The following is a 25,039-nucleotide window of genomic DNA, read 5'->3' on the forward strand; positions in this document are numbered from 1 at the left end:
CCAGGGATGCCGCGCGCTGAGCGGGCGCAAGAGCAGCAGCGTCGGGGCGGCTGCGCTGTCGCCGCCCCAGTCGTGGGGAGTGCCCCAGGACCCCGCGCTACTTGAGGAGAGTAGCGCGGGGCTTAAGGTAAGTGGGGAAAGGCCCCATGGTCCTCATGCAAGCAGCCCTCTGCATTTAGTCTACTGAATTTCTCACTGAAATAAATGTGACTTCAGTCTAATCCTAAGCATGTTTACTCAGAAGTAAATCCTTCTGTGTTTCCTAAATTCCTAAATAAATGTACTTAGATTTGCAACAATAAGCGAGCAAATAAAAAGTAACCACCTTTTCTTGGAAATAGGCAAGATGAATAAAATGATTAAGACAGAGTTGATAGATGTTCTTAAACACCTGTTTTGTCATACCAGCAGTAGTCAGTTGTCTGTGAAAATAAGCTGGTTCAACAAGCTAAAAATTAAAATCTTTCAACATCTCTGGGTAACAATTTAAAATAAACGTATAGTTGTTTTTCTTCTCAAGTAACCTCCTTGGGTTCTTTGGAAATAGAGTGTATTGTGTTTTGTCTTTATTTTCTTCTGCTTTTCTTTATTCTGCTGATTATCAGACAATGGTCGCAATGTCAAAGGTAATATCAGATGTATTTTCCAATCCTTTCTGGGCCACACTCTTTGGCATGTGAACTTGCCTGCTGTATGAAATGGTCAAATGCAAAATTCTCATGCTGATTTCTATTGAGCTGGGCACATGGCAGAACTGGTTTTTGTTTTGTTAGCAGTCTTTTTTGCTCTTGCCTCTTAACAATTATATGCGATGATATACCATCCCGTTTGAGGAAAGTGTGATGGAATGAATTTGCAATTTGTTTTGAAATCTGTTGGCATGTTTCGGTTTATGGCTGTGGGTTGCATCCAAGAGTTGTCTTTCACCACGGAACGGGGGGGGGGGGGGGGGTTGCTGCTTCCGCACTGTCACTGCAGACCCTCAATGGCTCTTCATCCCGCTTCTGAGGGTCTCCTGGTACCTAAGATCAGCATTCTGAGGACTCACAGGACTGTATTGGGATGTAGTAGTCTAGAAACGTCTGTGGTAATCCACAAACTGCGGCTTACTGCATTCCATTGAAGCCCACTGAATTTCCCCTAAATGCTGATCTTGGGGAAATACAATCTTTGGGTCCAATCTTGGAAGTTCCATTGATTTCAATGGTAAAAAATAAGCAGACAGCCAACTCTTTTCCTTTGAAATCAATGAGAATTAACAATGCTTGGCTTTGTTTGGTTTGTGCCCGCATGGATTTGACCTAATTTAACGGCGGATGCTGCAGATCTTCGGTAAGCCAGATAACCACAGAAGCTTCCAAGAGATTGGAGGGGAAAAAGTTACGAATTGGGTTCCTAATGAACAATCAAAGAATGAGACATTTAAAATCTATTTCAGCGTTAATTACATTTTACGCATCAAGAACAATTTAATAATAACCTGGACCCTCATGGGCACTTTCACTTAATCCTTCTTTTGTCTCCTTAAAACTAGTTTCACGCTCCTGGATGGCCGGGGGTATGGTTTAAGCTTACTGTAGTCTTCAAATGTGTCTGCATGAACTTCATTTTGCAATTTCACGCCCAAAACAGAATCTTGAACCATTTACGTTACATGTCAAAATCGTCCTTTTCGACAGGACAAGGCACTTCTAAAAAGGCCGCCTTTTCTCTAGACCTACATGTCGTGTGGTTCCAGTTTGCTAAATTTCATTGACTTATAAAGAAAAATCCTTCCTACCCAACGCCTTCGCTATATTAAATCCCTACCATCATATTTCTATTCTAATTGGAAGGGAGGAGGCAGTGAGAAAGGGTTTCTTCAGTTCTGGTCCTGTACAGGATTTCATGCATGTTGCCAAAAGTTTTTGTATTTGGTAAAACGTCTCCTAGCTAAACTGCATGGAATGCATGAGCAAAGGTCTGTCAGCAATACATCACTATAGTGAGTTATTATGTCCAAACATCGCTTTCTGTGTACACTAGCAGAGATTTAGATATAGTGTGGTGAACTTTTGTAAGTAAATAACTATTCATGAGTGAAAATGGTGCTGGTTGAAAGTGCTTGAAACTGTGCATTTGTTTTGTGTTGACACCAGCAGCATAGCGCCCATGGGACAGGCAGGCGCGACACCCTGAACGGAGCAGTGCCAGAGGCGTGGCCAAGTCGTTGAGGGGATGTAGTGGTGGGGTTCTGGGACAGGGCTGGGGTGGGTGCCGCTGTGGCAGGAGTGTAGGGTGCACATGCCCCAGGCTCAGTTTCCCCTCACTCCGCCTCTGGTTGACACTATTGTTGCTTACTTTGACAGGACAGGCTTCCATTAAATGCAAATAAAGTAAAAGCCAAGGGGCTGGATCCAAACTACCACCAATGGAATGAATCTGGCAAGCAAGACTTTCCTGCATGCCCATTCCTACCACAGACGAATGAACTTCCCACTGTCCCCTCAGGAACAGTGGGAGGGTCAAGTAGGGGGTCTGCAGTTTGAGGGGGAAATGTGCAGTAACCAGACTCCTCTTCTGCCAAGGATAGTGCTGTTCCAGTATAACTGGCTTTTTCCTCACAGAACGTTTAAAACGTTTTGCAAACATTTTAAAAACCATTGGAGGGGGGTTGTCTTCATAATGTGGAAAAATAAAGCATTTCAGGCAAAAATAGTTCTTTCCAACATAACCTTGAAGCTACAGAGACTTGAAATCTGTGCATCCTTGCCACTTCTCATGTTGTGTCTTCACAGCTTCAGAGATACCTCACAGAAAAAAAGCTTAAACAGAATAATGACATGTTTATATAATTGGTAGGCAATAGTGAGTTTATTAATATATATTAATATATATTAATATAATTGGTAGGCAATAGTGAGTTTATTAGTGAACAGCAATGACAGAAATGGTGAGCAGCTGTGATGCCAGATGAGGAAATGTCCATAGGACACTTCGGCAAATCACGGACAGCACAGAGAAGCAGCAGAAAATGGTGGGCAGCAAGCAGTGGAGAAACTAAAGTGAGAGATTCAAAATCAGGCAGGAGAAATAAAACGTTTCCTGATCTTTGCACAGCAAGCAGGAAACATTTTGAAAAAGTTTCTGGAAAAAGATAACTAGTTTAGCATTTCCAAATAAAACCATTTGGAATCATCCCTTTTCAAAACATTTTGGGGGAAACCTGTGCAGAAAAATTAAAAGTACTGGAGAATTCCCTACTTTGTCAATTCACAACACAAGCAATACCAACATGAAAGAGACCCATGATTTCCCAGACATGGCGATTGGCTGTCCTTCATCATGGGAGCTGTAAGGAGATCTGAACTTGGGTTTGCAAAGGTTACTCTTTAAATGCGTTCATGCAGCTGCTCTTTTGAGAGCAAAAGTGCTTATTCATATATATTGTATTCATCAGTTTTACTCCTTGGTGATGGAGAAAAGTGTTATTTATCACGGTTGTATTTCCTCTTTCATCTTTTCTCACAACAAGGGTCTTAAGAAGGCTAGGATGAGAGATGGTTGGCCAAAGACCTCCTTCAGCTTTAGAGTTGAGGTGGAAGTTGAACTTGGGTATCTCTGGCACGAGTCCACCACTATACTCCCTACCGGTTTGCAGTGTGTAATATGTGTCTGCAAGTGTTGACTCAACAATCTGACTGGATTCAAATCAGTAGAATTCTTCCATTGTGATTGACAACCAGCTAACACTTATATAATATCTCATGGTGAATTTCTTCCGCTGTTCAACAGCAAGCTGTTGTCATATATCTTACCATATATGTATGAATTCCATTGAATAAAAGTGGCTAGGATTTGTTTCATGATCATTTTAAATTCTAGTTGGCGCGGGAAGAAACCAGGCCAGCCTCCTGCATTGAAATTAGTTCCCTAATCAAAGTATGGAATACGTAGTGACATATCATATTGGGTCGCATTGTGGGTTAGTTAATTAGTTCAGCCTGATGAACTGCAGGAGTCCATCTGAAAGGATGCTGCAGGGCTCTACCCCAAAGGATTCCTCTGTCCCTTGGTTTAGAAGTCTAAAAATCTCTGTATACCTTAGAATAGTCGAGCTGCTTAAACAAAAGTTTGTCTGCAATAGTTCATAGACTGCTATTGCAATCATATAAAGAGATAATAGTAAAACTGCATGCTAAGAAAGGCTCAAGTATACCAATGTTTGTAGATTCTAAACTGGAAAGATGAGTAGCTTTGGGCCTGTGAGTCTAGGAATTACAGGTGTTGAATGACATGATTCATTTCTTGAGTTCTTGTTATGATGTTCTGCAACAATGCTCATATTTCCACCACCCCCCTCCCCATTTTTAGGTCCTTTCAACCATATCAAGTCAAGTCTATTAGGATCTACGTCAGATTCAAATCTCAACAAATACACCACCATCAACAAGATTCCCCAGCTTACCCTGAACTTTTCTGATATCAAAAGTGAAAAAAAAAGTTCGTCACCTCCATCTTCAGAGAAAACCATTATTGCCCCCAAAGTGAAAGACAGAACACACAATGTAACTGAGAAGGTTACACAGGTAGGAACTTTCTTTGACTCTGTTCTTTGACTTTGTCTAGACCAGCTCTGTGAGATATGTATTAGTTTCTCTTTTGCAGGATGCACAACTAAGCAGAAACGGTGCCCTTTGCTTCATTCTAAGTTTCTAACATTTATCTCCAGGATTAGTTCAGCAATATATTTATAAATAAGTCCTGCATTCTAGGTAAAGGCTACTGGGAATATTCCACCCAACATGATTTCTTTTGCATGTATGCTTCAATATCTCCTAAGCATTACATGTATGAATTATACAAGATTTTTTTCCTCTCGATTTTGTCCCTATGACTTTCATCACAATCGATGACAAAAATGGAGCAACTGTTGACATTTGCAAGTCATTATGATAGTTTCTAAGCAGCCAGTGGGAAATGTCAAGAGATACAGATACTAGCTTGTGAATCGCAAGGACAGCTAAGTGTCTTTAGTAAAAATCCTACTTTCCAGGTAGAGGACAACATGTATTCAAGGCACAAATGTAAATAGAATGAGTTTTGCAACTTGGGACCCTTTCCCTCTTGTAGTGTACATAATTCTAATTCTTTAGGAGGAGGAGAGAAGAGAAATCAGAGTTATTTTTCCATTCAAGTTGCTCAAAGTCCAGTATAGATTTACAGTAAGATGATGCCCTCCAAAGACCTTTTCAATTATGCCTATTAGGTATCAGTCGTTAATGCCATTGAAAGTCAGCCTGTCTGATCCAAAGTGGTACGCTTCTCACTTTGCATGGGAACTGGTATTGATGCCAGAGCCAAAGGCTCTTGATCCCTGCTCAGATAAGTTCATAATTACTTCTTTTGGGTTGGCAGCCTCAACAGTTGTTAAGAGCCACAAGCAGTCATCAGCAGAGCCTCCTTTATAAAACTGAACCCACAACTTAGCCTTTACAAGACGTGTTCAATGTCTGTTTTGTTAACCATACTTCGCCTTTGCGTAATGATTTTCCTAAGCGGCTGAAGCATTTCACATACATTATCTCAATAATCTTATAAAAGACTTTCAGCCGCCAGTGTTAGAAGGGGTCCCTCTGGCCCCGACTTCTTTGGCTTGCAGCCTGAGGGTCCACCTGGATTCTTCTCTTTCTATGGAGGTCCAGGTGGCCCAAGTCACCCAGGTAGCTTTCTTCCACCTTTACCAGCCCCGATGGCTGGCCCCTTACCTCTCCCAGACTGACCTTACCACAGTGATCCATGCAATGGTCACCTCCAGGCTAGACTATTGTAACTCGCTCTACACAGGCCTTCCTTTGTGGCTGATCCAGAAATTGAAACTGGTCCAGCATGCAGCGGCCCGACTTTTAATGGGGAGCTCTTTTAGAGATCACATCACCCCTATGTTGTGCCGCTTGCACTGGCTCCCAGTGGAATTCCGGATCACCTTCAAAGAGTTGGTATTGACCTTTAAGGCCCTCCGTGGCCTGGGGCCCTCATATCTTCGTGACCGTCTTACCCCATATGTCCCAAGTAGACCTCTGTGTTCAGCAGAGGCCAATTTGCTGGTGGTCCCTTGCCCCTCAATGATGCGGCTGGCATCAACTCGGGCCAGGGCCTTTACAACTCTGGCATTGCCTGGTGGAACACTCTTCCATCAGCTGTTAGGGCCCTGCGGGACCTTGGTGAGTTCCGTAGGGCCTGCAAAACAGAGTTGTTCCATCGGCACCGGGCCTTTGGGGAGGCCGGCCGCGGATTGCCTGCCCCCTCTTGACACTCTGCTTTGTATTTGTATCATCTACAGCATTGCCGGTACTGCAGTCCATCATCTTCGGCACTGCTGGCCCCCTCCCAGCCTTGGGATCGGACGCCATAAATATAAATAAACAATGTATTTTCAATTCAATTTTCTGTAGATGCTGCTATGGAAATTTAAGGGTTTTAATGTTAATGTTTATTTTTGTATTTATTGTTTCATCTGCCTTGCCCCGCCCCTGAGCTCTGCCCTTATCCCCACCCCCTGCCTCCGTGCTTTTAAAAGCACATAGCTGGAGGCCGGCAAGTGCTCTCCCCAGGCTCTGGGGAGAGTAGCAGCCAGGCTGCAGGAAGCCCAATGGGGGTCAGACTTTGAGGTGGGGCCACGCCTCCTGAGCCCCACCTCAGAGACTGAGTTGTCTCTGGACACCATTTTCCCTTCGTATGCCTCTGATATTGTTTACCCCGTAATTACTGGGAAAGGAAGTGAGAAATAGTTACCTATGTAAGACCAATTACAGTCTTAATATTGGATTGTACGTCACTGATCATTAAAAACTTGATACACCCCCTTGTTAAAAGCATGGGTAAAACTGTGTGTTTTGACCTGGTGCCTAAAAGAAAGCAAAGGAGTTGCCAGGCAAGCCTTAAGGGAGTGTATTCCAAAGACAAGGTGCCACCACTAAAAATACCCTGCCTGTAATCACCACCTACCTGAAGGCAGGGGTACAGATAACAGAGCTGGAGAGACAGATCTTCACCCATGGGCTAAATAGTGTGGAATGACATGGTTCTTCAGGTACCCTGGCCCCAAAGGCATTTAAAGCCTTAAAGGCAGTGGTTGGATTCAGCAGGTTCGCACCACTTTGGCAGAACCAGTTGTTAAAATGGTGCTTGCATGCAACCAGTTGTTAAATTATTTGAATCTCACCACCAGAACTGGTTGTTAAATTGGGGTTCTGTGTGGTTTCTGGGCTGTATGGCCGTGTTCTAGCAGCATTCTCTCCTGCTAGAACACGGCCATACAGCCAGGAGAGAATGCTGCTAGAACACGGCCATACAGCCCGGAAACCACACAGCACCCGTGATTCCGGCCGTGAAAGCCTTCGACAATGGTTGTTAAATTATTTGAATCCCACCACTGCAAAAGGTAAGAACTAACACTTGTGCCTGCTAACAGACTGGTAACCAGTGCAGATCTTGTGACACAAGACACAATCCCTGTAACCAACTCCTGACAGTTTCCCTGCTGTGTATTCAACATAAAATAAAAGCACAGGATGGTACAGAATCTGTGCTAAGTCCAGTGAAATTAGGTTTTATTTCAGAATGATAACAAGCATGGGCTAGCTGTCTTGTACTGACTTCACATCTAGGAGTGTTAATAATGCATGTTGGAGCCTGCCATGTATTTATTGTCATGTCACATAGCCAGGAAAAGCATAAAATTTTATGCATAATTTCCTCAGTATTTTGCCCCAGTTCACACAGTCTCACTGTCCGGGAGTGCGCCCGTGGCTGCGGCAGTTCGCTTAACCGAGGCGGGGCCAGCGGGAGGTCGGCCTTGGCCGGGACCCGGCAACAACCGGCCCGTCAGGCTGGCGCCGTCGGTGACAGGCCAGGCGAGGAAACCCGATGCGCGCGCTGCGGCTGCGGGGAACCGACAGCGGCTGAAGCGAAACCGCGAAAGCGCCAGCTCATACGGCGACGGCGGCCGGGCGAGACGAGGCCGGGAACAGCCAATCAGGAGGAACCTATTTAAGGAAGGAAGGCGGGGAGAGCGAGGCTGAAGTCGCAGCAGGAAGAGGAGGTGTTGCGAGAGCAGGAGAGAGAGAGAAGCAGTGGGACAAGAGGGAGAGGGAAGAAAGGAGGCGAGGAACGGGAAGTTGGAGAGGAGGGACTGCGAGGCGGAAGGGAACGCGGACGCAGGAAAGGGAGTGGAGGAGGGAAGGGCGAAGCATGCGAGAACGTGGTTGGCTCTGCACCGATGGGGCTGTCGACCCCAACCTGAGTAGGCAGGTCAGCCGCAAGCGGGAGGGAGGAAGCTGCTACCTCCTCCCTGGGCGGCCACCCTGTGGTTTCGGCAGCTGGCAGTGAAGGCCCCAAAGACCGGGGCCACTGACGAGGGGCCCAACACCTCGGTTAGGGACGGAGGGACGGTTTGCCAGCCCGGGCTGCAGGCGGGGCAGGGGGAACGCCACACTCACATTTCTATCTTTCGATATGACTATTTTTCTCACATTGTTGCTGAGACCATTTTAAGTCATCCAAAATGAGTTTGATGATCTGATTGCTATGGCAGGTGGCTTTCATTAGTCAAGATTTCACAACACCACATAGAGAAGTACAATGAGTTAGTGGGATAGCTGTTACTTTTAGTGGGAATGAGAATCTTTGGCATCAGTATGGTAGAGTCAGTAGTGAATGATACATACAATGAATGAACGGTATACACTGCGGTGAAGTCATTAGAGTATTGCATTTGGTTCTGGGAGACCCATGTTTGAATCTTGACTCTGCCACAGAAGCTGGCTGGGTGACTTTGGGTCAGTTATACCTACCTCACAGGGTTATTGTGCAGATGAAATGGAGAAGTGAAGAAAAATTTAAGCAGCTTGGGGTCCGCCTTGGGAAGAAAGTTGTGGAATAAATGAAGGTAATTAATTAAGGTCTATCTGTGAAATTCAAGCTGAAATTACATGATGCGTAAAATGGAACATGTTTTGAATGGTGACAGCCAATACTAAATATTCGCACGTCCTTGACACAATTCAGCATATGAGAATCCTATTTAAGGGGACAACATTCTGCACAATTCCAGGCTAGCTGGACATGGTCATTTCCATAACCAGTAAGCTGAATCATGGTTTCCAAAAGATCTCAAAGGCTTAGCAGGAGAAAACATGAAATGTGTGTTTAATGGGATCAAATTCTTGAACTTGTTGGACTCATGAAAGATCTCACTGCTGGTTCATAAATACATGGTACAAAGGGGAAATCATTGGCTTGGATCCTGCCTCAATTTTTCCATTTTTATCAACTGCCTCCTCCCACAGCAGTCTGAAGTACCTCACAAAATGGTGTCCCTTGGGGGATCAGAGGTGAGGGATGGGTGACATTCACCCCAGAAATTCTGGGTACTTTGCCAATGCCTTCTTAATAACTCTTCCAAATAGTTTAATCATTAAGCAGCAAGCCCATTCAGCTGCAGCTTTGAGATTCTTGTATGTGATGGGAAATGGCACTATGAGTGAAGATGAATTTTAAAATGGTAGCCTTATCAATGAAACAAAAAAAGTCACTAACACTGTTGAGAAAGAAGAACTGCCCACTTTTCCTTCATATCCAGCTGTCAGAAAGCTGCTAAGAAAACTTCCAACAGAGCTGATATCAGGGAATATCACGAGCACTCGGAAAACAATTGGCGCTACAACAGCAAAAAGAGAGGCCCTTTCATAGATTCTCCAGTTCATTTTATTGCCAAACAGCATTTTATTAGACCGTGATGGCCCCACAGAAAGCGGCTGAAAATATTCTGTTATCAGAACCGGAGAAAACATTAGCAGTCACAGGCTATACATTTACAAGAACATCTCCACTTCCACCAAGCTTTGCTGTTGATTTTATGTCTGTGATTAAGCTGATAAGAGGCAGACATCTCACCGAGCTTCAAGATGAAAGCGTGTGGCGCTGCTGTATTCACCCTTGTGACGCGCAGTGGTCTGAATTCGTCATTACTGAGAGCTCCATCCAGGAATGCAAAAGGCCAAAACAATCTATGTCAAAACACCCTCATGTTGCTGAGTCTCTCATCCCTATTCAGGACCAGATATTTTCGGTCAGCTTCTAAAAATAAGGAAATTGTTCTGGGAAGTTTCAACTGGGCTCGCAGTTGCAGCTGTACTGTGCTAGCATAATAAGCGTAGATAAGTCCACTGAAGTCGTTCGGTTCCGAAGGGCGCTTTTCTGCTTAGGACAGCCCTGGTCCTGTCAGCCAGATCTGGTCCAGTGTTTCTGATTATTTAATGTAGTTTTATGTGGGAATTATTTTACTGTTTACCAAGCCTACTTTTATAAATGATGGTAGTGTAAACTGATTGTTCTGTTTCTAAATGGTGGTGAGATAAATTAATACCAAAGTGTATCATTCAAATTTAATGGTTATTCCATATTAGAAAAGGCCTTTTAAATAATTAGGTCTACTTTGGATATCTAAATAATTTATATGTTTATATAAACTCTGACAGAATTTGTTTAGGTTAGTTTGACCTTCCAGGAACCTCTAAAACTCTCTATATTTTAAATTACATTCAGAATGCTGGGCGTGGTGCCAAAAATTCTTTACAGATCATTTGCAGTACGAGCATATGTTTCTGTTATCTTTGCACTATATCAAATTCTGTTCCCAGAGAAATTCATAGAACTCACATTAGAAGCTGGCCATTTTTTAACAGAAATGAGAAATAAATGACAAAGTGCCAAGGAAGGATTTCTTTCCCTCAAGACTTTTCTGTACTTTCCCCCTTCACTCCACCTGCCAATGTTTGGGACAGGGGTCCTCACTCCCAATCCTTTCTGAACCTGCAAGCACCTTTGGAATTCTGAGACAGGGTGATGAACACAACCACCAAATGGCCACCACGGGAGGAAAGCAGTGGTGGAATTCAAATAGTTTAACAACTAGTTGTTTACAAGCACCACTTTAACAACCGTTTCTGCCGAAGTGGTGCGAACCTGCTAAATCCCACCACTGGAGGAGAGCCATATACATACACTCAGAGGAAGCCCAGTAGCAGGAGACAAGAGAGGCAATTTTAAAAACACACCAAGGGCGTTTTCGCACACACTTTTTATTCCAGAATAAAAGCGAACCGCATTGATTCCTTACCTTTTTAATGTAGTTTCGTCGCTCGATGGCATTCACACATGGCCCGGTAGTCACGCATCTTCCGCTTGCTTCGCAACTCCCGGGTTTTTGCATCCCTCAGGAATGCAGCGCAAACGACGAATCTGATTGGCTGGCGTGCAGTCCTGGGGCAGTCCGGGGGTGGGGCCTAAGTTACCCTGTGAGGCGGGTGGGGCTGAGAGAGCTCCGAGAAGCTGTGACTAGCTCAAGGCCACCCAGCTGGCATGTGTGGGAGTGCCCAGGCTAATCTGAATTCCCCAGATAAGCCTCCACAGCTCAGGCGGCAGAGCTGGGAATCAAACCCGGTTTCTAAGATTAGATACACGAGCTCTCTGCCAACCCCTACATGCCACTGGCGAGGAGTTGTTTTTCTCAGTGGTTCTCTTCTCCCGGCTCGGGAGAAGGCACAGGAAATACCTTTGTTCCGTTTCCCAGGAGGGACTTTTCAGCACTGGATCGCTTGAGAGAAGAGGGGGGGGACGAAAACGGTGGAATGCCCTCTTCTCTACCCTACTTTATGGGAGGATGAGAGAAGGAAACGCGGAAAAACCCACCGCATCCCACCCACACCCCCAAAGGAGGTCTGCAGGCCAAAATAAAGGCACCCGTTGTTGCATGACAGCACAAAGAGAATATTCTCACCTGCTCCTCTCAAAGATGCAAGCCGGGGCCTCTTTCAGCCCTCCTTGAAAATCCATCCTTTAAGCAACATCTCCTAGGCTCCGCCAAAGCAAGCAGGCTTTCGCTTTCAGCCGCCCTCCATTCAGTTCCGGACAATGGGAGGGACAAAGAGAAAAGCAGAAAGGGGCGGCAGTTTTTTAAGCACCCTTCAAGAGGCCATCTGTGGGTCGAGCTACAAAGGCATTACCACGACCGAGCAAGGGATGAGAAGTCGAGTGAGGCAAAAGGAACAAAGGAATGTCTTGTAGCGCGCAGCCAGAGCGTAGTCGCACTCCCATTGGATGGATCAAATCTCATCACATGGTGGGCGTAAACCCTTGCTGCCGCTTGATCCACTTTCGCTCCACTTTTGTTTCGCAACTAGGCACCAAATTGTGGGGGGAAACTGCGTTTTCCAAGAAAGTTGCACAAGTATCGAGCGACAGGAAAAATGCGGAACAACGGCTGGAATGTGGCACAGAAAGGGAGTCGGAACACATTTCGGCTTAAGTGTGTGCGAACAAATGTGTGAAACGGCAACAACCTCACATGCCAGATCTGCAACAAACAGTGTGCGAAAACGCCCCAAGAAAGGGATGTGTGTGAGAGAATAGAACCAACACTATAGCGGCAGCTGCTGCTGAAACACTGTTTTTTTATCGACACAGCCAATCAGACCTCCAGCGGCTAATCAGAAGATTTGATGGTAGGAGCCTTATGTGACCCTTCCCAGTTTCTGACAACACTTGATGGGAACCAGGAAAGGGGTCGGCCATTGGTGCCCATGGGTGCCATGTTGGGGACCCCTGGTCTGGGGCGACCCCTGAAATTAACAGCTCATACCCATCATCAACAGCTGAAAATATTATTTAAAAGCACTAAGAGTTGTAATTTGTTTGCCAGGAAATGGATACCGTGCCCTTAATTGCATGGATTGGGTCCAGTCAGCTTTTTCTCAATCTCACCCAATTCCACCCTTTGCCTCACCCCCTGTTAAATATGGCTTTTATCAATGAAATTCCCATGATCCCGAGCATGGCTTTTTGATGGTCAAAAGGGTCTTCCCCTTTTCAGTATTCAAAAGCCAATTGGATCTAACTTTATATAGGTAACTCCAGTGTCACCTCTTATCACAGGTTGTAACCACACACACCCATTCTCTTTGGTCCTTTGTTTCTCATTTTAAATTTATCTATCAGAGTACAACATGTGTAATACATAAGAGATCGCAAAATCTCCCAGTCTTTCATCACAAACTGATCAGAAATGGTGTTGTATTGATATAATTATCAATAAGTGGCACAACGCAACTACCTCTTTTCCTGTGTCCCCTCCAACATCTCATCCTCCTTCTCAAAAGTGACTGAATGCTGGAGCAGCACTCCCATGGACTCATCTGAGCGGCTGTGTTTTCCTGAAGGGTCAGGTCAGCTGCCTGTCTCTTACAGGGCCCCTTGACTTCAAAGTGAAGCATCTATTGGAGTGGCTGGGAGAGATTACCTACGATCTGCTCTGACTTCTCTGCTAGGCACAGCTCTCACTAGCTAGCAGAGAACCCCACTAACAACAGCCTGCAGGCCCACGTATGTATGAGTTTAGACCAGGGGTAGGGAACCTTTAACACTCAAAGAGCCATTTGGACCCGTTTTCCACGGGAAAAGAAACACTTGGAGCCACAAATAATTTTTGACATTTAAAATAAAGAAAACATTGGGTTTTTTTACCTTTTACTCGGCTCATTCTGAGAAGCGCATGGATGCGTCTGCCCTTCTGCCTGCAGGGCGGGAAGGATGGGGCCAGCAGCTCAGCCTCACTGGCCGCCGGGAAAGCGCCCGCCCCGCTCCAACAGGGTGGGCGAGAGGGAAAGCCCGTGGTGCAGCCCAGCCGGCTGTGAGCAGTTGGTGCGCCTGCCCTGCTGCCTGCAGGGCGGGCAAGGATGGGGCCGGCGGCTCGGCTTGTGGAGCCGCAGTGCAAGGGCAGAAGAGCCGCATGCGGCTCTTGAGCCGCAGGTTCCCTACCCCTGGTTTAGACAAATGAACTCATGGCAGCCTGTGAACAATTCACTGAACTTCTCTCCATGGCAATAATCTCTTGGCTCTGTCCCCAGTATAGTCCCAGGTCTAAAAACTGTTGAGTGAATACACACATGCTGTATAAATAGCTTCTAATTGCTTTTTAATTATTTTGGAAGGCAAAGGTTTATTCTACATCTTCCAATTATATCTGTAGTCACTCTGGTAATGTAAGTTAAATGTCCCTCTACTCCGTCACTGTCTATTGCATGTGGCTTGTTCCCTGTGGCCTTTCCTTTCAACCATCTCTCTATCCATGCCTGAGGTAAATGAATGTACTTCTCGTAGGCTTTGCTGTGTTAACTTTTAATTCTCTGTAATCTAGTAAGATTCTGCTTTTTTGTTGTTTGCTGTATAATTGCACACAGGTCCTAATCATCGTAATGATCTAAGTGTGCTTAATTGTACCATCATTTTCAAAAGTGTAATTATATAAAATAGCAGCTGGGGGGTGGGAGTAAATGTTATGGAGCTGGGCCCAGCACCAAATATCAATGGGCTGCATCCAATTCATCTTACACCTGTGCGAACATGCAGTGAGTGAAGAATGAGAACAGCTCACAATGGTACCCAGGTGTGCTGAGGGGAAAAAAGCCAATATGAATGAGGAGGACAGTGGAACACTGGCTTTCAGATTGAGCTTTTTCAAAAATTGCAAATGTGGCATTTTTCCTCTTGAAAAGAGAACCAGGGTCCCTTTAAAATAATGTTGCTAACTTCCAGGAGGTTGCTAGAGACCTTCTGGGATTACAGCTGATCTCCAGATGACAGAGATCAGTTCAGCTAGACAGGGTGTCAAACTCGCGGCCCTCCAGATGTTCATGAACTACAATTCCCTTCAGTCCCTCCCAACATGAGCATTAGCCAGGCTGGCAAGGACTGATGAGAGTTGTAGTTCACAAACATCTGGAGGGCCGCAAGTTTGACACCTGTGACTAGAGAATATGGGGTTCTTTAGATGGTAGACCTTAAGGAATTATACTCCTGAAGTTCCTCCTTTCCCCAAACCCTGCCCTCCTCAGGCTCCACTCCCAACATCTCCAGGTATTTCCCAACCCAGATCTGGCAGCCATGTTTTAAAGGCTTCCTCTTCTTTAGGGGCAGCAGCATTAGCCAAGCAAGTCTGATTGGTACTTGGATGGAGACGCAGAGGCAGGCAATGGCAAATCCCCTCTGTTCATCTCTTTTTCTGAAAACATACTATTTTTTAAGATGCTGTACTTTAGATTGCTGCTCAGAGAATCAGTTCCTTGGCCCGCCAACAAATTGTTTAGGTACTGCCAAACTGCCCCAGTACGCAGTCTATATTTTCCGCCCCCATGGCCCCCCGCGGTGCCCCTTCCCCCCTTCCCCCACTTACCTTAGTTCCTTTCCTTTTCCTAGAATTTTTTCAGGCTGAAAAAAAGGCCTATTCGCAGTTCAGGCTTAAAAATGGCCTGATGAGAACTATACTTCCCAGGAGACCCTGTGAGCCCCAAGGTCTCCTGGGAACTGTGATTCCCTCGAGTGGCCGATTTTTTAGCCTATACTGATCGAACAGGCCTTTCAATTTCAACCTGAAAAAATAAAAGGAAACAGTGAAAGGAACTAAGAATGGAAAAAAGTGAGAAAAAATCTATGTCACAAAGGAGGCGCTGCATAGAGTGGCGGAAAATATAGACTGCAAGGGGGGGCTGGGGGTGATTTTCCACACCTCCCAGGTGTGCGCCTGGTGCATGGCGCACCCCCTATCCCCTTGTAGCTCTGCCACTGGGTACTGCTGGTTAATGAAAGGAAATCAAAATCAAGCACAAAATCAAGACTGCATAAATTTTACAGAATGATCAGAATACCGGATAACTAAACTTAATCAACTAGCACTGAAAGGTATATGTGTATGTGTTTTAGCACTGAGAGGTATATGTGTATTTGTATATATATAAATACATACACTGTAATGGAGCACATTTTTCTCTTTAATAAGAACATGGACAGAAGTGAAATTCCCTACTTGTCTTCGGGTGTGCCGTTTTGGATTTCAGGGTCAATAGGTCCACATCTGAATGAGAAAGTATTTTAAACCATCAGCTAGTTCCTTTAATTGGAGACTGATTCATGCTCATGAATGTGAGCACTAATTAAAAAACCTAACTGGCAGGAATTCATTGAATATTCTGGAAGTCAAAGGTTATGACAGGTAGTTAATTAAGGAGCCGGAAGTGAAAACTGATCTGCTGTGAGGATAAATTAGAAATGGTTGGCAAACATGCAATATTATACTCAAAATAAAAGAATTAGCATCCATCTATTTCATGGAACTCCTCTGATGTAGAACATATGAACAAAAACTTATGATCCCATGCGAATTTAATCCAGAGAATCCTTTTTTACTTGAGTCTTATTTCTTAAGGGGTTTTGTTGTTCTGAAGGGGATTTACATTGTTAAGAGAGTTTTTGAATATATGATGTAATCATGTTTTGAACTCCCAAGAATTATCTTTTTAAAAAAGGATTACTCAAGCAGGCGCACACTAGTATGCTAGCCATCAGGTGGGACCTGTGAATCCCTTGGAATCAGAGGCGTAGCTAGGGAACATGGAGCCCGGTGCAAAATCTGAGTTTTGCTGCCCCCCCCCATTCGTTTGTGGTTTTTGTATTTTAGTGTTTTTTCAGTTTTAAGGCTGTAGGGGCACAGTTTTTATGCTAGCAGCATCAAAATTTCAGGGTATCTTTAGGAGACTGTCCTGATGATACCAGCCAGGTTTGGTGAAGTTTGGTTCAGGGGGTCCAAAGTTATGGACTCTCAAAGGTGTAGCCCCCATCTCCTATTAGCTCCCATTGGAAACAATGGGGGATGCGGCACCCCCTTTGGGAGTCCATAACTTTGGACCCCGTGAACCAAACCTCACCTAACTTGGATGGTATCATCAGGAGAGTACTCCAAAAACTCCCTGAAATGTTGGTGCTGCTAATCTAAAAACTGGGCCCCCTGCAGGTCAAAAACTGAAAAACACTAAAAAATACAAAAAACAAACCCCAGGCGCACGCTCAGTGCAACGCACGCACCCCATTCCCCTTGTAGCTACGCCTCTGCTTGGAATTACACCCCTAGGCGCACGCTCAGTGCAACGCCCGCACCCCATTCCCCTTGTAGCTACGCCTCTGCTTGGAATTACACCTCATCACCAGACTACAGAGATCAGTTCCCCTGGAGAAAATAGATGCTTCAAAGGGAAAACTGTATGGCATTGTATCCAGTGAGGTCCTTGTCCTCCTCAGGCGCCACCCCCAGATTTCTAGGAGTCTTCCATCCTGGAGCTGGCAACCCTCTAGTTGGTGGTGTGTGTGTGTGTGGGGGGGGGTACCTGGCAACCCTAGGAAACATGCAGACAGCTGTCTAAATTATGTATCCTGCTACCTCACATACCTGGCCTGGAAAACAGCAGTTTCACCAATTACAGCAAACTATAGCTGGCTGACATTTAAGTTTCTCAGCTGAAATGAAAACATCTCTTGACCCCAGCTTCCAATCCTGCTAGGAGGAACCAGAGAAGCTTGCTTAGAGCAAAGCAGGCCTGGATCCAATAATACCCTTCCCCTGTGACTGTCTGTCCAGAGATGGTAAGGATCAGAGCATTGTCTACTTCAAGCCAGTATGAACTAATGTTGATATGGCGTCACATAAATTCCATCCGTTTTAAACACTTTTAATTTTTCTTGACAGAAGATTTAAGGCTTTTTGTGAGCATAGGTGGAAGCATGGCTAGATCCTTGCTAGGTAATACCTTCTACATTGCTTGCAAATAGGCAGAACTGAAGCTTTCATGGGATAGTTCATGGTCTGCTGTTTCTCTGTTCAGGGATTGATACAGCATGTTCCTACTACCAGTTCATGACTCCACAGGCATAACAATTGGATGTTCTTCCGGAGTCCCTTGAGCATGCCTTTTGCTTGCTCTATTAACTTCTGCATAAAACCTGGCATCCCTGGCCTTTATGTTTAACTCCAGATATACTATTTGTTGTCTTTCTAACCATAAAGACAATTTTATAGTACCATTAACACTTTTGAACAGACCATTAATCATCATAACTCGGTAGGCTTGCTTGTGCTGGCAGAATACATAATAGAGTCATAAGAGGCCACATGATACAGACAGGCAGTATTTGCATTGGATTAGCCTAAATGAAGATTTAATCTATATTGTCGTATCATTTTGTGTTTTAATCATTGATAGTTCCACAGCAGCATTCCTAATCTAGTTTCCTAAATGAATTGATGAGAATGTATTTGTGAGCGATGGGAAAAGATCCTTCCCCTTTCTGTCAGTCACTGATCCCCTGTATGTATTGTCGAAGGCTTTCACGGCCGGATTCAACTGGTCGTTGTGGGTTTTCCGGGCTGTGTGGCCGTGGTCAGGTAGATCTTGTTCCTAACATTTCGCCTGCATCTGTGGCTGGCATCTTCAGGGGTGTTTCACAGAGAGAAGTCTGTAGACTGTTATACACTGTGTCCAGATCCCCTGTATGCCTGCTTGGTTTGTATGTGTTAAGAGCCATTTTCCCCTTCTTCATTTTATCCTCACCTCTTCATCCTTACCCCTTTACCCAGTGAGAGCGGCTAGCCTGAGATTGTGTGACTGGCCCAAGATCACCCATCAAACTTCCATGGCAGAACAGAGATGCCAACCTGGGTCTTCCAGATCATAATCCAACACTAACCACTACACCACTCTGCCTCACTTTATTCACTGTCTCTCACTGTAGACTTAGACTTAGGTTTCCACTTAAACAAGAACAAAAACAACATGCAAAAAAGGAATCCTCCATAACGCAGCTATCCTGACTGGTCCACAGCGACCTCTTGGGCTTCTGACAGACACCTTGGGACCACAGACAAAGATGCCCTCTGGGCCTTCGGAGGCATCCAGAAGAACGGATGCAAGGTGCTTGCTTCAACAGTTACATTGCTAATATCACCCAGCAGTACCTTGCCTGCTTTCTCAAGATTTCAGAATTCTGTACCTCTAGTTATAAGAAGCTGCCCTCTGCTGTGTCATACAAACCAACCATTGGTCTGTCAAAGTAACTATGGTTTTCTCTGACTGGCAGCAGCTCTGCAGTGTCTCAGGTAGGGAACTTCCACATTGCCTACTAATAGAGTTGCCAGTGAGCTGGGAGAAAACCATCTTGTCCCTTTTAATAGAGGTTCAATGTGTGGAAATGACCTGAACGCAAGGAGCATAGCATTAAGCATCTGTTGAAGGGAAAGGATATTTTCCCCCAGACCTGTTGGCAATGATGCTTACCACCTAATCTTTTTAACTGGAGGTACCAAATATTGAACCCAAGACCTTCCACATGCAAGGCAGAGGCTCTGTGCTCAAACACATTTAATCTGTCTTGGGAGAATTAAAACACAAGTATTGCTTCTATCCCTCCACTGTGCCTTTCCTAGCTTCTTGGATCCCAGGGCAACCTGAGTCCCCCATGGGTTTTGTCTCTCTAGCCCAGGGGTGGGCAATTATTTTTTCCATGGGGTCGCATAAGAAACAGAAAATATTGTGGAGGGCTGGGCCAAAAGGCAGGGGGGCGAGGCGCTTTTAAAAGCCCCACAGAAGCAGGCAGCCAAGGCAGCCGTCTTCTACGGGGCTTTCAAAGACGCCTCGCTCCCCAGCACGGCAGGGGGGCCAGTCAGGGTCATCCAGCGGGCCGGATGTGGCCCCCGGGCCGTATAATGCCCAGGTCTGCTCTAGCCTGTCTTCCCAATAACAATCTCTGTCCATGACCTAAAGACAGTTTTTGGTTGCTCTTGATGCTGCACAATGACTGAAGCAAATATCCTACTAATGATGACATGCAAGTCTTCTGATTCTCGGAAGAGCCTAGACCAGTGGTAGTCCATGAACATCATTGTAGTCCATCTGAAGTGCCATAGGTTCGCCACACCAGGCCTAGACCATGATAGACTTTTACATGCAGGAAACCCTGAAGTTTGAATTTATGGTCGAAAGAAAGCTACCTTAGTCTTGTCTTCTGCTTGCTATTTATAGGGCTACTTAGCTGCAGCAGAGTAAACCTCAGTTATTTGCTGCTTCAACTCAAGTAGCTCTTTAGGAGTCAGCTGGATAATTGATTTTCAACCAGCAGACTGACATAAAGGAAGGTCTCTGATAGAAAACTTGTTGAAGTGAGGTGTTGTTTTTCAAATAGTTTAAAATCAATAGCAGGGAAAATAATATCAAGTGACAGACTGAATCTCATGTGCTATGTGTCAGCAATTACCTAAAGTTTTTGTGCTGGATGGCTTATTGGATAGATTGTTTATGCTTATTATGGAAGCAGAGGCTATAGACCCGGTCATTATGGGCTTATTCTCTTCCTATTCATAGTTCAGAGTATTAAAGCATGTTGGGAATGACTTCATTTAGTTAATTCTTTCAAAATATATTAGTGGTGGGGAAAACAGCATTAAAACAGGCATGATTTATGGTTTCCTGTGGTCTCGCAAAGATACAAATAACCAGGCATCAGGGAACTTTAGAAAACTATCCTGCCCTGAGCACTTGCTGGAACCCCCACCCCCCCCCATAGTTAACATATGTTGCTGTAAAAATCTATAAATTGGTGGAATAAGATTTAGAGTTTGTAAAAGTACATTGGGTAAATCTTACTGTTTATAGCCATTACCCTCACAACATGAAAGTAATTTTAGATCAGCCAGCAAGAACTCCTGATTTATAAATTGTCAAAATGCATAAAGCTTTAGAACTCTAAATGTTCTTATGCAATGTATAGAAAAACTATTACTACATATGTTTTAGATTCATCAGAGAAGACAGTAATGACATAGCAGAGTGATAATTGTACCCTTAATTCTCCTTATATACCTACGGTAAGTGCTGTCATGTTTCAGCCAGCTTAACAAGACCCCAACAAGGGCCTTTCAAGGCAAGCAAGAAGCACAGATGGCCTGCCTTTGCCTCCCTTTGCAAGGTCTTCCTTGGTGACCTCGCATCCCAGCTCTGACCCTGCTCAGCTTTTAAGATTTGATGACATCAAGCTATACTTTCCCTCCCAATTCTCCTGTAGCTAATCCCAGGCCCTTTCCGCACAGGCGCTTAGCAGGGGTGCGTTGCAGGGGTGGGATCCAGCAGGTTCTCACAGGTTCCCGAGAGTAGGTTACTAATTATTTGTGTGTGCAGAGAGGGGGTTACTAATTGGTGATTTTGCCACGTGATTTTTTCCTTAGTTACGCCTTCCTCTCAGCAGTAGCGCGCAGAACTTGAAGCAGTCTAGCAGGAGGTGCACCTGTGTGCAAGGCAGCCTGCGCCTGCGTGCATTTGTTTCCCGCCCAAGGACCAGTGCAGTGGCTGCGTCCTTGCCCCAGCCCCGCCCAGGAATGCCCCGCCCCAGGAATGCCTGGCCACGCCCCTGTCATGCCCCGCCCCGCCCCATTGGTGCTACGCCACAGTTTGAATCCCACCACCATGGGAACCTGTTACTAAAATTTTTGGATCCCACCACTGGTGTGTTGGCATAGTTCATGCTGACGCACCCCCCCGAACCGTTCGCATGGACAGTCCCCCTGGAAGCGGCGCCAATGGCGCAGCCTTCACACAGGCTGCTCTGTCCCCAAACAGCTCCTCACCTTCTGCTGTCCTGTGGAGCTCTGTGGAGACCAGAGGACACGCCCCCATGGCCAGAGCGATGGCTGCAGTGACGGAGGCCAGGAGACGTGTCCCGTTGCCTCCACAGAATGCCGGAAGACAGCAGATGGTAAGGAGGCATTTGGGATAAATGGCAGCTTCCACCTGCTGCCGTTTGCATGGCAGCGGGTGGAAGACAGCGCTTCCAAAAAACGCTGCTTGGGGTTGCAAGGGACACAGTTTTTAGTGTCCCTGGGAATCTGTGTTCCGCTTGTACGGAAACAGCCCCAGAGACATTAAAAATATGTAAAATATTTTCCTTAACTTGGGCCCCACACTCTGCCAGTGGTTGTGACACCACTGCCCAGGCACCACATCCTACCATAATTTCTGCCAAACAAGTTCAGTGATATAGGTGGGTCAAGCAGTCATGGCTTGCTGCCTTCATTTTCTTGTTTCAATATACAGAGAGCCTTGACTATTTCACCCACCAGGTCTCTCATTTCCAGAGACACTATCAGACAAGGCAGCAGCTAAGCTACAGTCTTTTCCCTGGTGGGGCCAGTGCTTTGGAATGGCTTGCTTTAGCAGGTACAGAGCGCACCTTCACTGGCTAGGTTTAAGAAGACATGCAAGACTGTTCTGTTTTACAGGACGTTTGAAGCAAGTCTTTGCAGATTTAGCTGTATGTTTTTAAATGTGTGTCTACTTTTAAATCTGGGTGTTAATTTTTTTTCTGTTAATGGAATGTTGTGTTTTGTGTTCTGTGAGTTGTGGTTGCAGAGCTAGCCAGCTTGAGTCCAAGGTAATAAGGTGGAATATCAATATTTTAAAGAAATAAATCTGGCTGGCACAGAGGGGATGTGCTAAATGATACAACTCATTCCCCTCCTTGCAAGCCTTATATGGGTGCATCCACTTCGGACAGCTCTGTATTAAAAAATAGAAGCTACGTAATTGCCTGTTTTTGTGATAAACATTTAGATGGATTCCCCTGCCAAAAGACACTGATCAGAATCGACTTCTGCCTGAATTCTTTTTGGATATATATAATATTGTTTCCTTTGACCAGCAAACTAGATGTTTGGCTCATGTTATGATTAAAACAGCTTGAGACCTAAACGTTGGCTTGACTCAGGCTGCGTTGACAATTTTCTTACAGAAATGTCTATGATTAGATGAAGCGGTGGGCAGGGAAGGAGTTAAAGGTCTTCCTACTTATTGTGTCAAACCCCCATTGCAGAAATGTGCATATATTGTATTGTCAAAAGCTTTCACGGCCGGAATCACTAGGATGCTGTGGGTTTTCCGGGTTGTATGGCCGTCGCCTGCTGCATCTTGCCGGCACACAGTCTATGACTCACAATGACAGCCCGTATGGTGTCATGGCTAGAGTGTCAGAGTGGGAACTGGGAGATCAGGGTTCAAACCCACACTCGTGCTGTGGAATCTTGCTGAATGATCTTGGACCTGTCACTCTCTCAGCCTAATTTATCTCACAGGGTTGTTATCCTTTTTATAAATATAAAAAAGGGGAGAGAATGGGGGTACGATTGAATGGTTCACTATTATCGATAGAAATGCAATTTGTTTAATTTCTTATTTTTGAAAAAGCCAAAACAAATCCAGGAGAGTGGAAGACAAAACACTGGAATTTTGTTGAAGAGTTGAGCTAACAGCCATTTTAATTTCCTATTTGGTTTTTCACTGAAAAGCTCCTTAAAGGTTTAACATTTCCTCTGGCGTTTTTCCTGAGATCTTGTGAGGGACTCCACAGCTTTGCAGATAACAGCTCAATCCAGAGCTGTCAGGCAGGTAGGGGCCCACTCCAAAGGGCTTTCCATGGTGCAGGAAACATGAACAAGGTTTTTTCTTTAAAAAACCCACACCTTTGACTTGTCCATTAATGGGAATAGTGATACACCACAAAAATTGTGGCATATCTATGCTGGGGATTCCATCAGTGCACAGGGACTGAGCAAGTTCTGGGGGCCAACTAAGGTCACCCCCCCCCGGGACACCCCCATCATGCCGACACAGCTGGGTTCAGCATGGGAGCATTGGTGCAGAGCTGGATTTGCTCCTCTACTGGCATAAATGCCCTTTCTTTCGGTGTAAAACCATGGCATCTCCAGAAGAAATTCGACCCCCCCAGATTCAGCTGCCCAGAAGGGGATTCAAGCCCCCCCCCAATTCATCTTCCTGATGTTCATACAGCAAATGCTCTCAGTTGCTGGCAGAGGTTTGAAACTTGGGCACGTGATGCTACCTGCCACTAAGTCAAACCAGTGGTCTGTCAAGGTGGCTATGGCTACCAGTCTTGATCCTCCTTGATCTGAGATTGCAAATGCCTTAGCAGACCAGGTGCTCGGGAGCAGCAGCAGCAGCAGAAGGCCATTGCTTTCACCTCCTGCATGTGAGTTCCCAAAGGGCACCTGATGGGCCACTGCGAGTAGCAGAGTGCTGGACTAGATGGACTCTGGTCTGATCCAGCAGGCTCTTTCTTATGTTCTTATGTTCTTAAGATCAGAATTGTGTACTCTGAGTGACAATGTCTCTTCAAGATCTCAATCACTACTAGCTGAGTCTTTGAACTTGACATGCTGGGTAGTGAACCTGTAACCTTATACATGGGAAGGATATGGTCTAGCACAGTGTTTCCCAACCTTTTCGAGGTCAGGGTACCCTTGACCTCTCTCTTCATATCTCACGGTACCCCTGCCGCCACCCTCCACCTTCCCCTCCCAATGCCCCTGCTTGCCACACACCCCACCTTCCCCTCCCAGGGTAAAGGGAAGCACTGGGGGTGGTGGTGGCTGCTGACCTTCTGGCAGGCCCTGCCCCATGGGCCAGCTCCATGTCCTTGCTGGCGCCGGTGGGAGACACCACAAAAATGAGGGGGGGGGGCTGTAGCGTTGTCGCGGTACCCCTGGGACATGCTCACGGCACCCCAGGGTACCACGGTACCCTAGTTGAAAATGGCTGGTCTAGCATGAAGTCACTCCACAAGCCCTTTTTTGTATCTTAGCTGCATACATTAGGGAAGCTAACAATGCCTTTCTAAGGTAAGTTGTACCTTTCTAAAACCATTGAATTCAATGGAAGAGTGTACCTCTGCTCAGGATGGCATTGTATAAAGCACGCCAACTGTAAGAAGTTTTATTTTATTTAATTTTAGCCCACCTTTCACCTTTTCTCACTTAATGAGCAAATCATTACAAAATGTGTTTTTTAAAAATTAGATACATATTTAATGATGGAAAATATCTGAGACAAGCAAAGAGGAGGAGGAAAACACTTTCCTCATTTGTGCTGCACTTTTACTGAAGTGCAGGAATGAAAAGAGGTATTTGATATCAAACCACCCCCAATGACAAATTCAAAAATAGCCTCACTCCATCTGTGTTCCTTGAGGGATTACCTGAGTGCTTCATCACTACAAGGCAAGGAAGGTATTCCCCTTGAAATATTCATCTCACTTTGTCTTTTTCTCTGAACCC

At 45.3% G+C, this 25,039-nt stretch overlaps 1 protein-coding gene across 11 annotated transcripts in view; it reads left to right on the forward strand.

Moving 5' to 3' along the window:
• The window catches only part of KCNH7 (potassium voltage-gated channel subfamily H member 7), a 357,945-nt gene that overhangs the window by 249,740 nt on the left and 83,166 nt on the right, over window positions 1-25,039 (forward strand). For 5 of the 11 annotated variants that reach the window (XM_048485320.1, XM_048485324.1, XM_048485321.1 and 2 more), the window contains 3 exons: window positions 606-626; window positions 1,535-1,558; window positions 4,354-4,568. In XM_048485320.1, coding sequence (XP_048341277.1) covers window positions 606-626; window positions 1,535-1,558; window positions 4,354-4,568 — 260 coding nt within the window. The remainder of the gene's footprint in view (window positions 1-605; window positions 627-1,534; window positions 1,559-4,353; window positions 4,569-25,039) is intronic. The other 6 variants (XM_048485322.1, XM_048485326.1, XM_048485331.1 and 3 more) reach the window with 3 other exon arrangements.

Source organism: Sphaerodactylus townsendi, linkage group LG02 (genome assembly GCF_021028975.2).
Source record: "Sphaerodactylus townsendi isolate TG3544 linkage group LG02, MPM_Stown_v2.3, whole genome shotgun sequence".
Taxonomy (NCBI): Eukaryota; Metazoa; Chordata; class Lepidosauria; order Squamata; family Sphaerodactylidae; genus Sphaerodactylus; species Sphaerodactylus townsendi.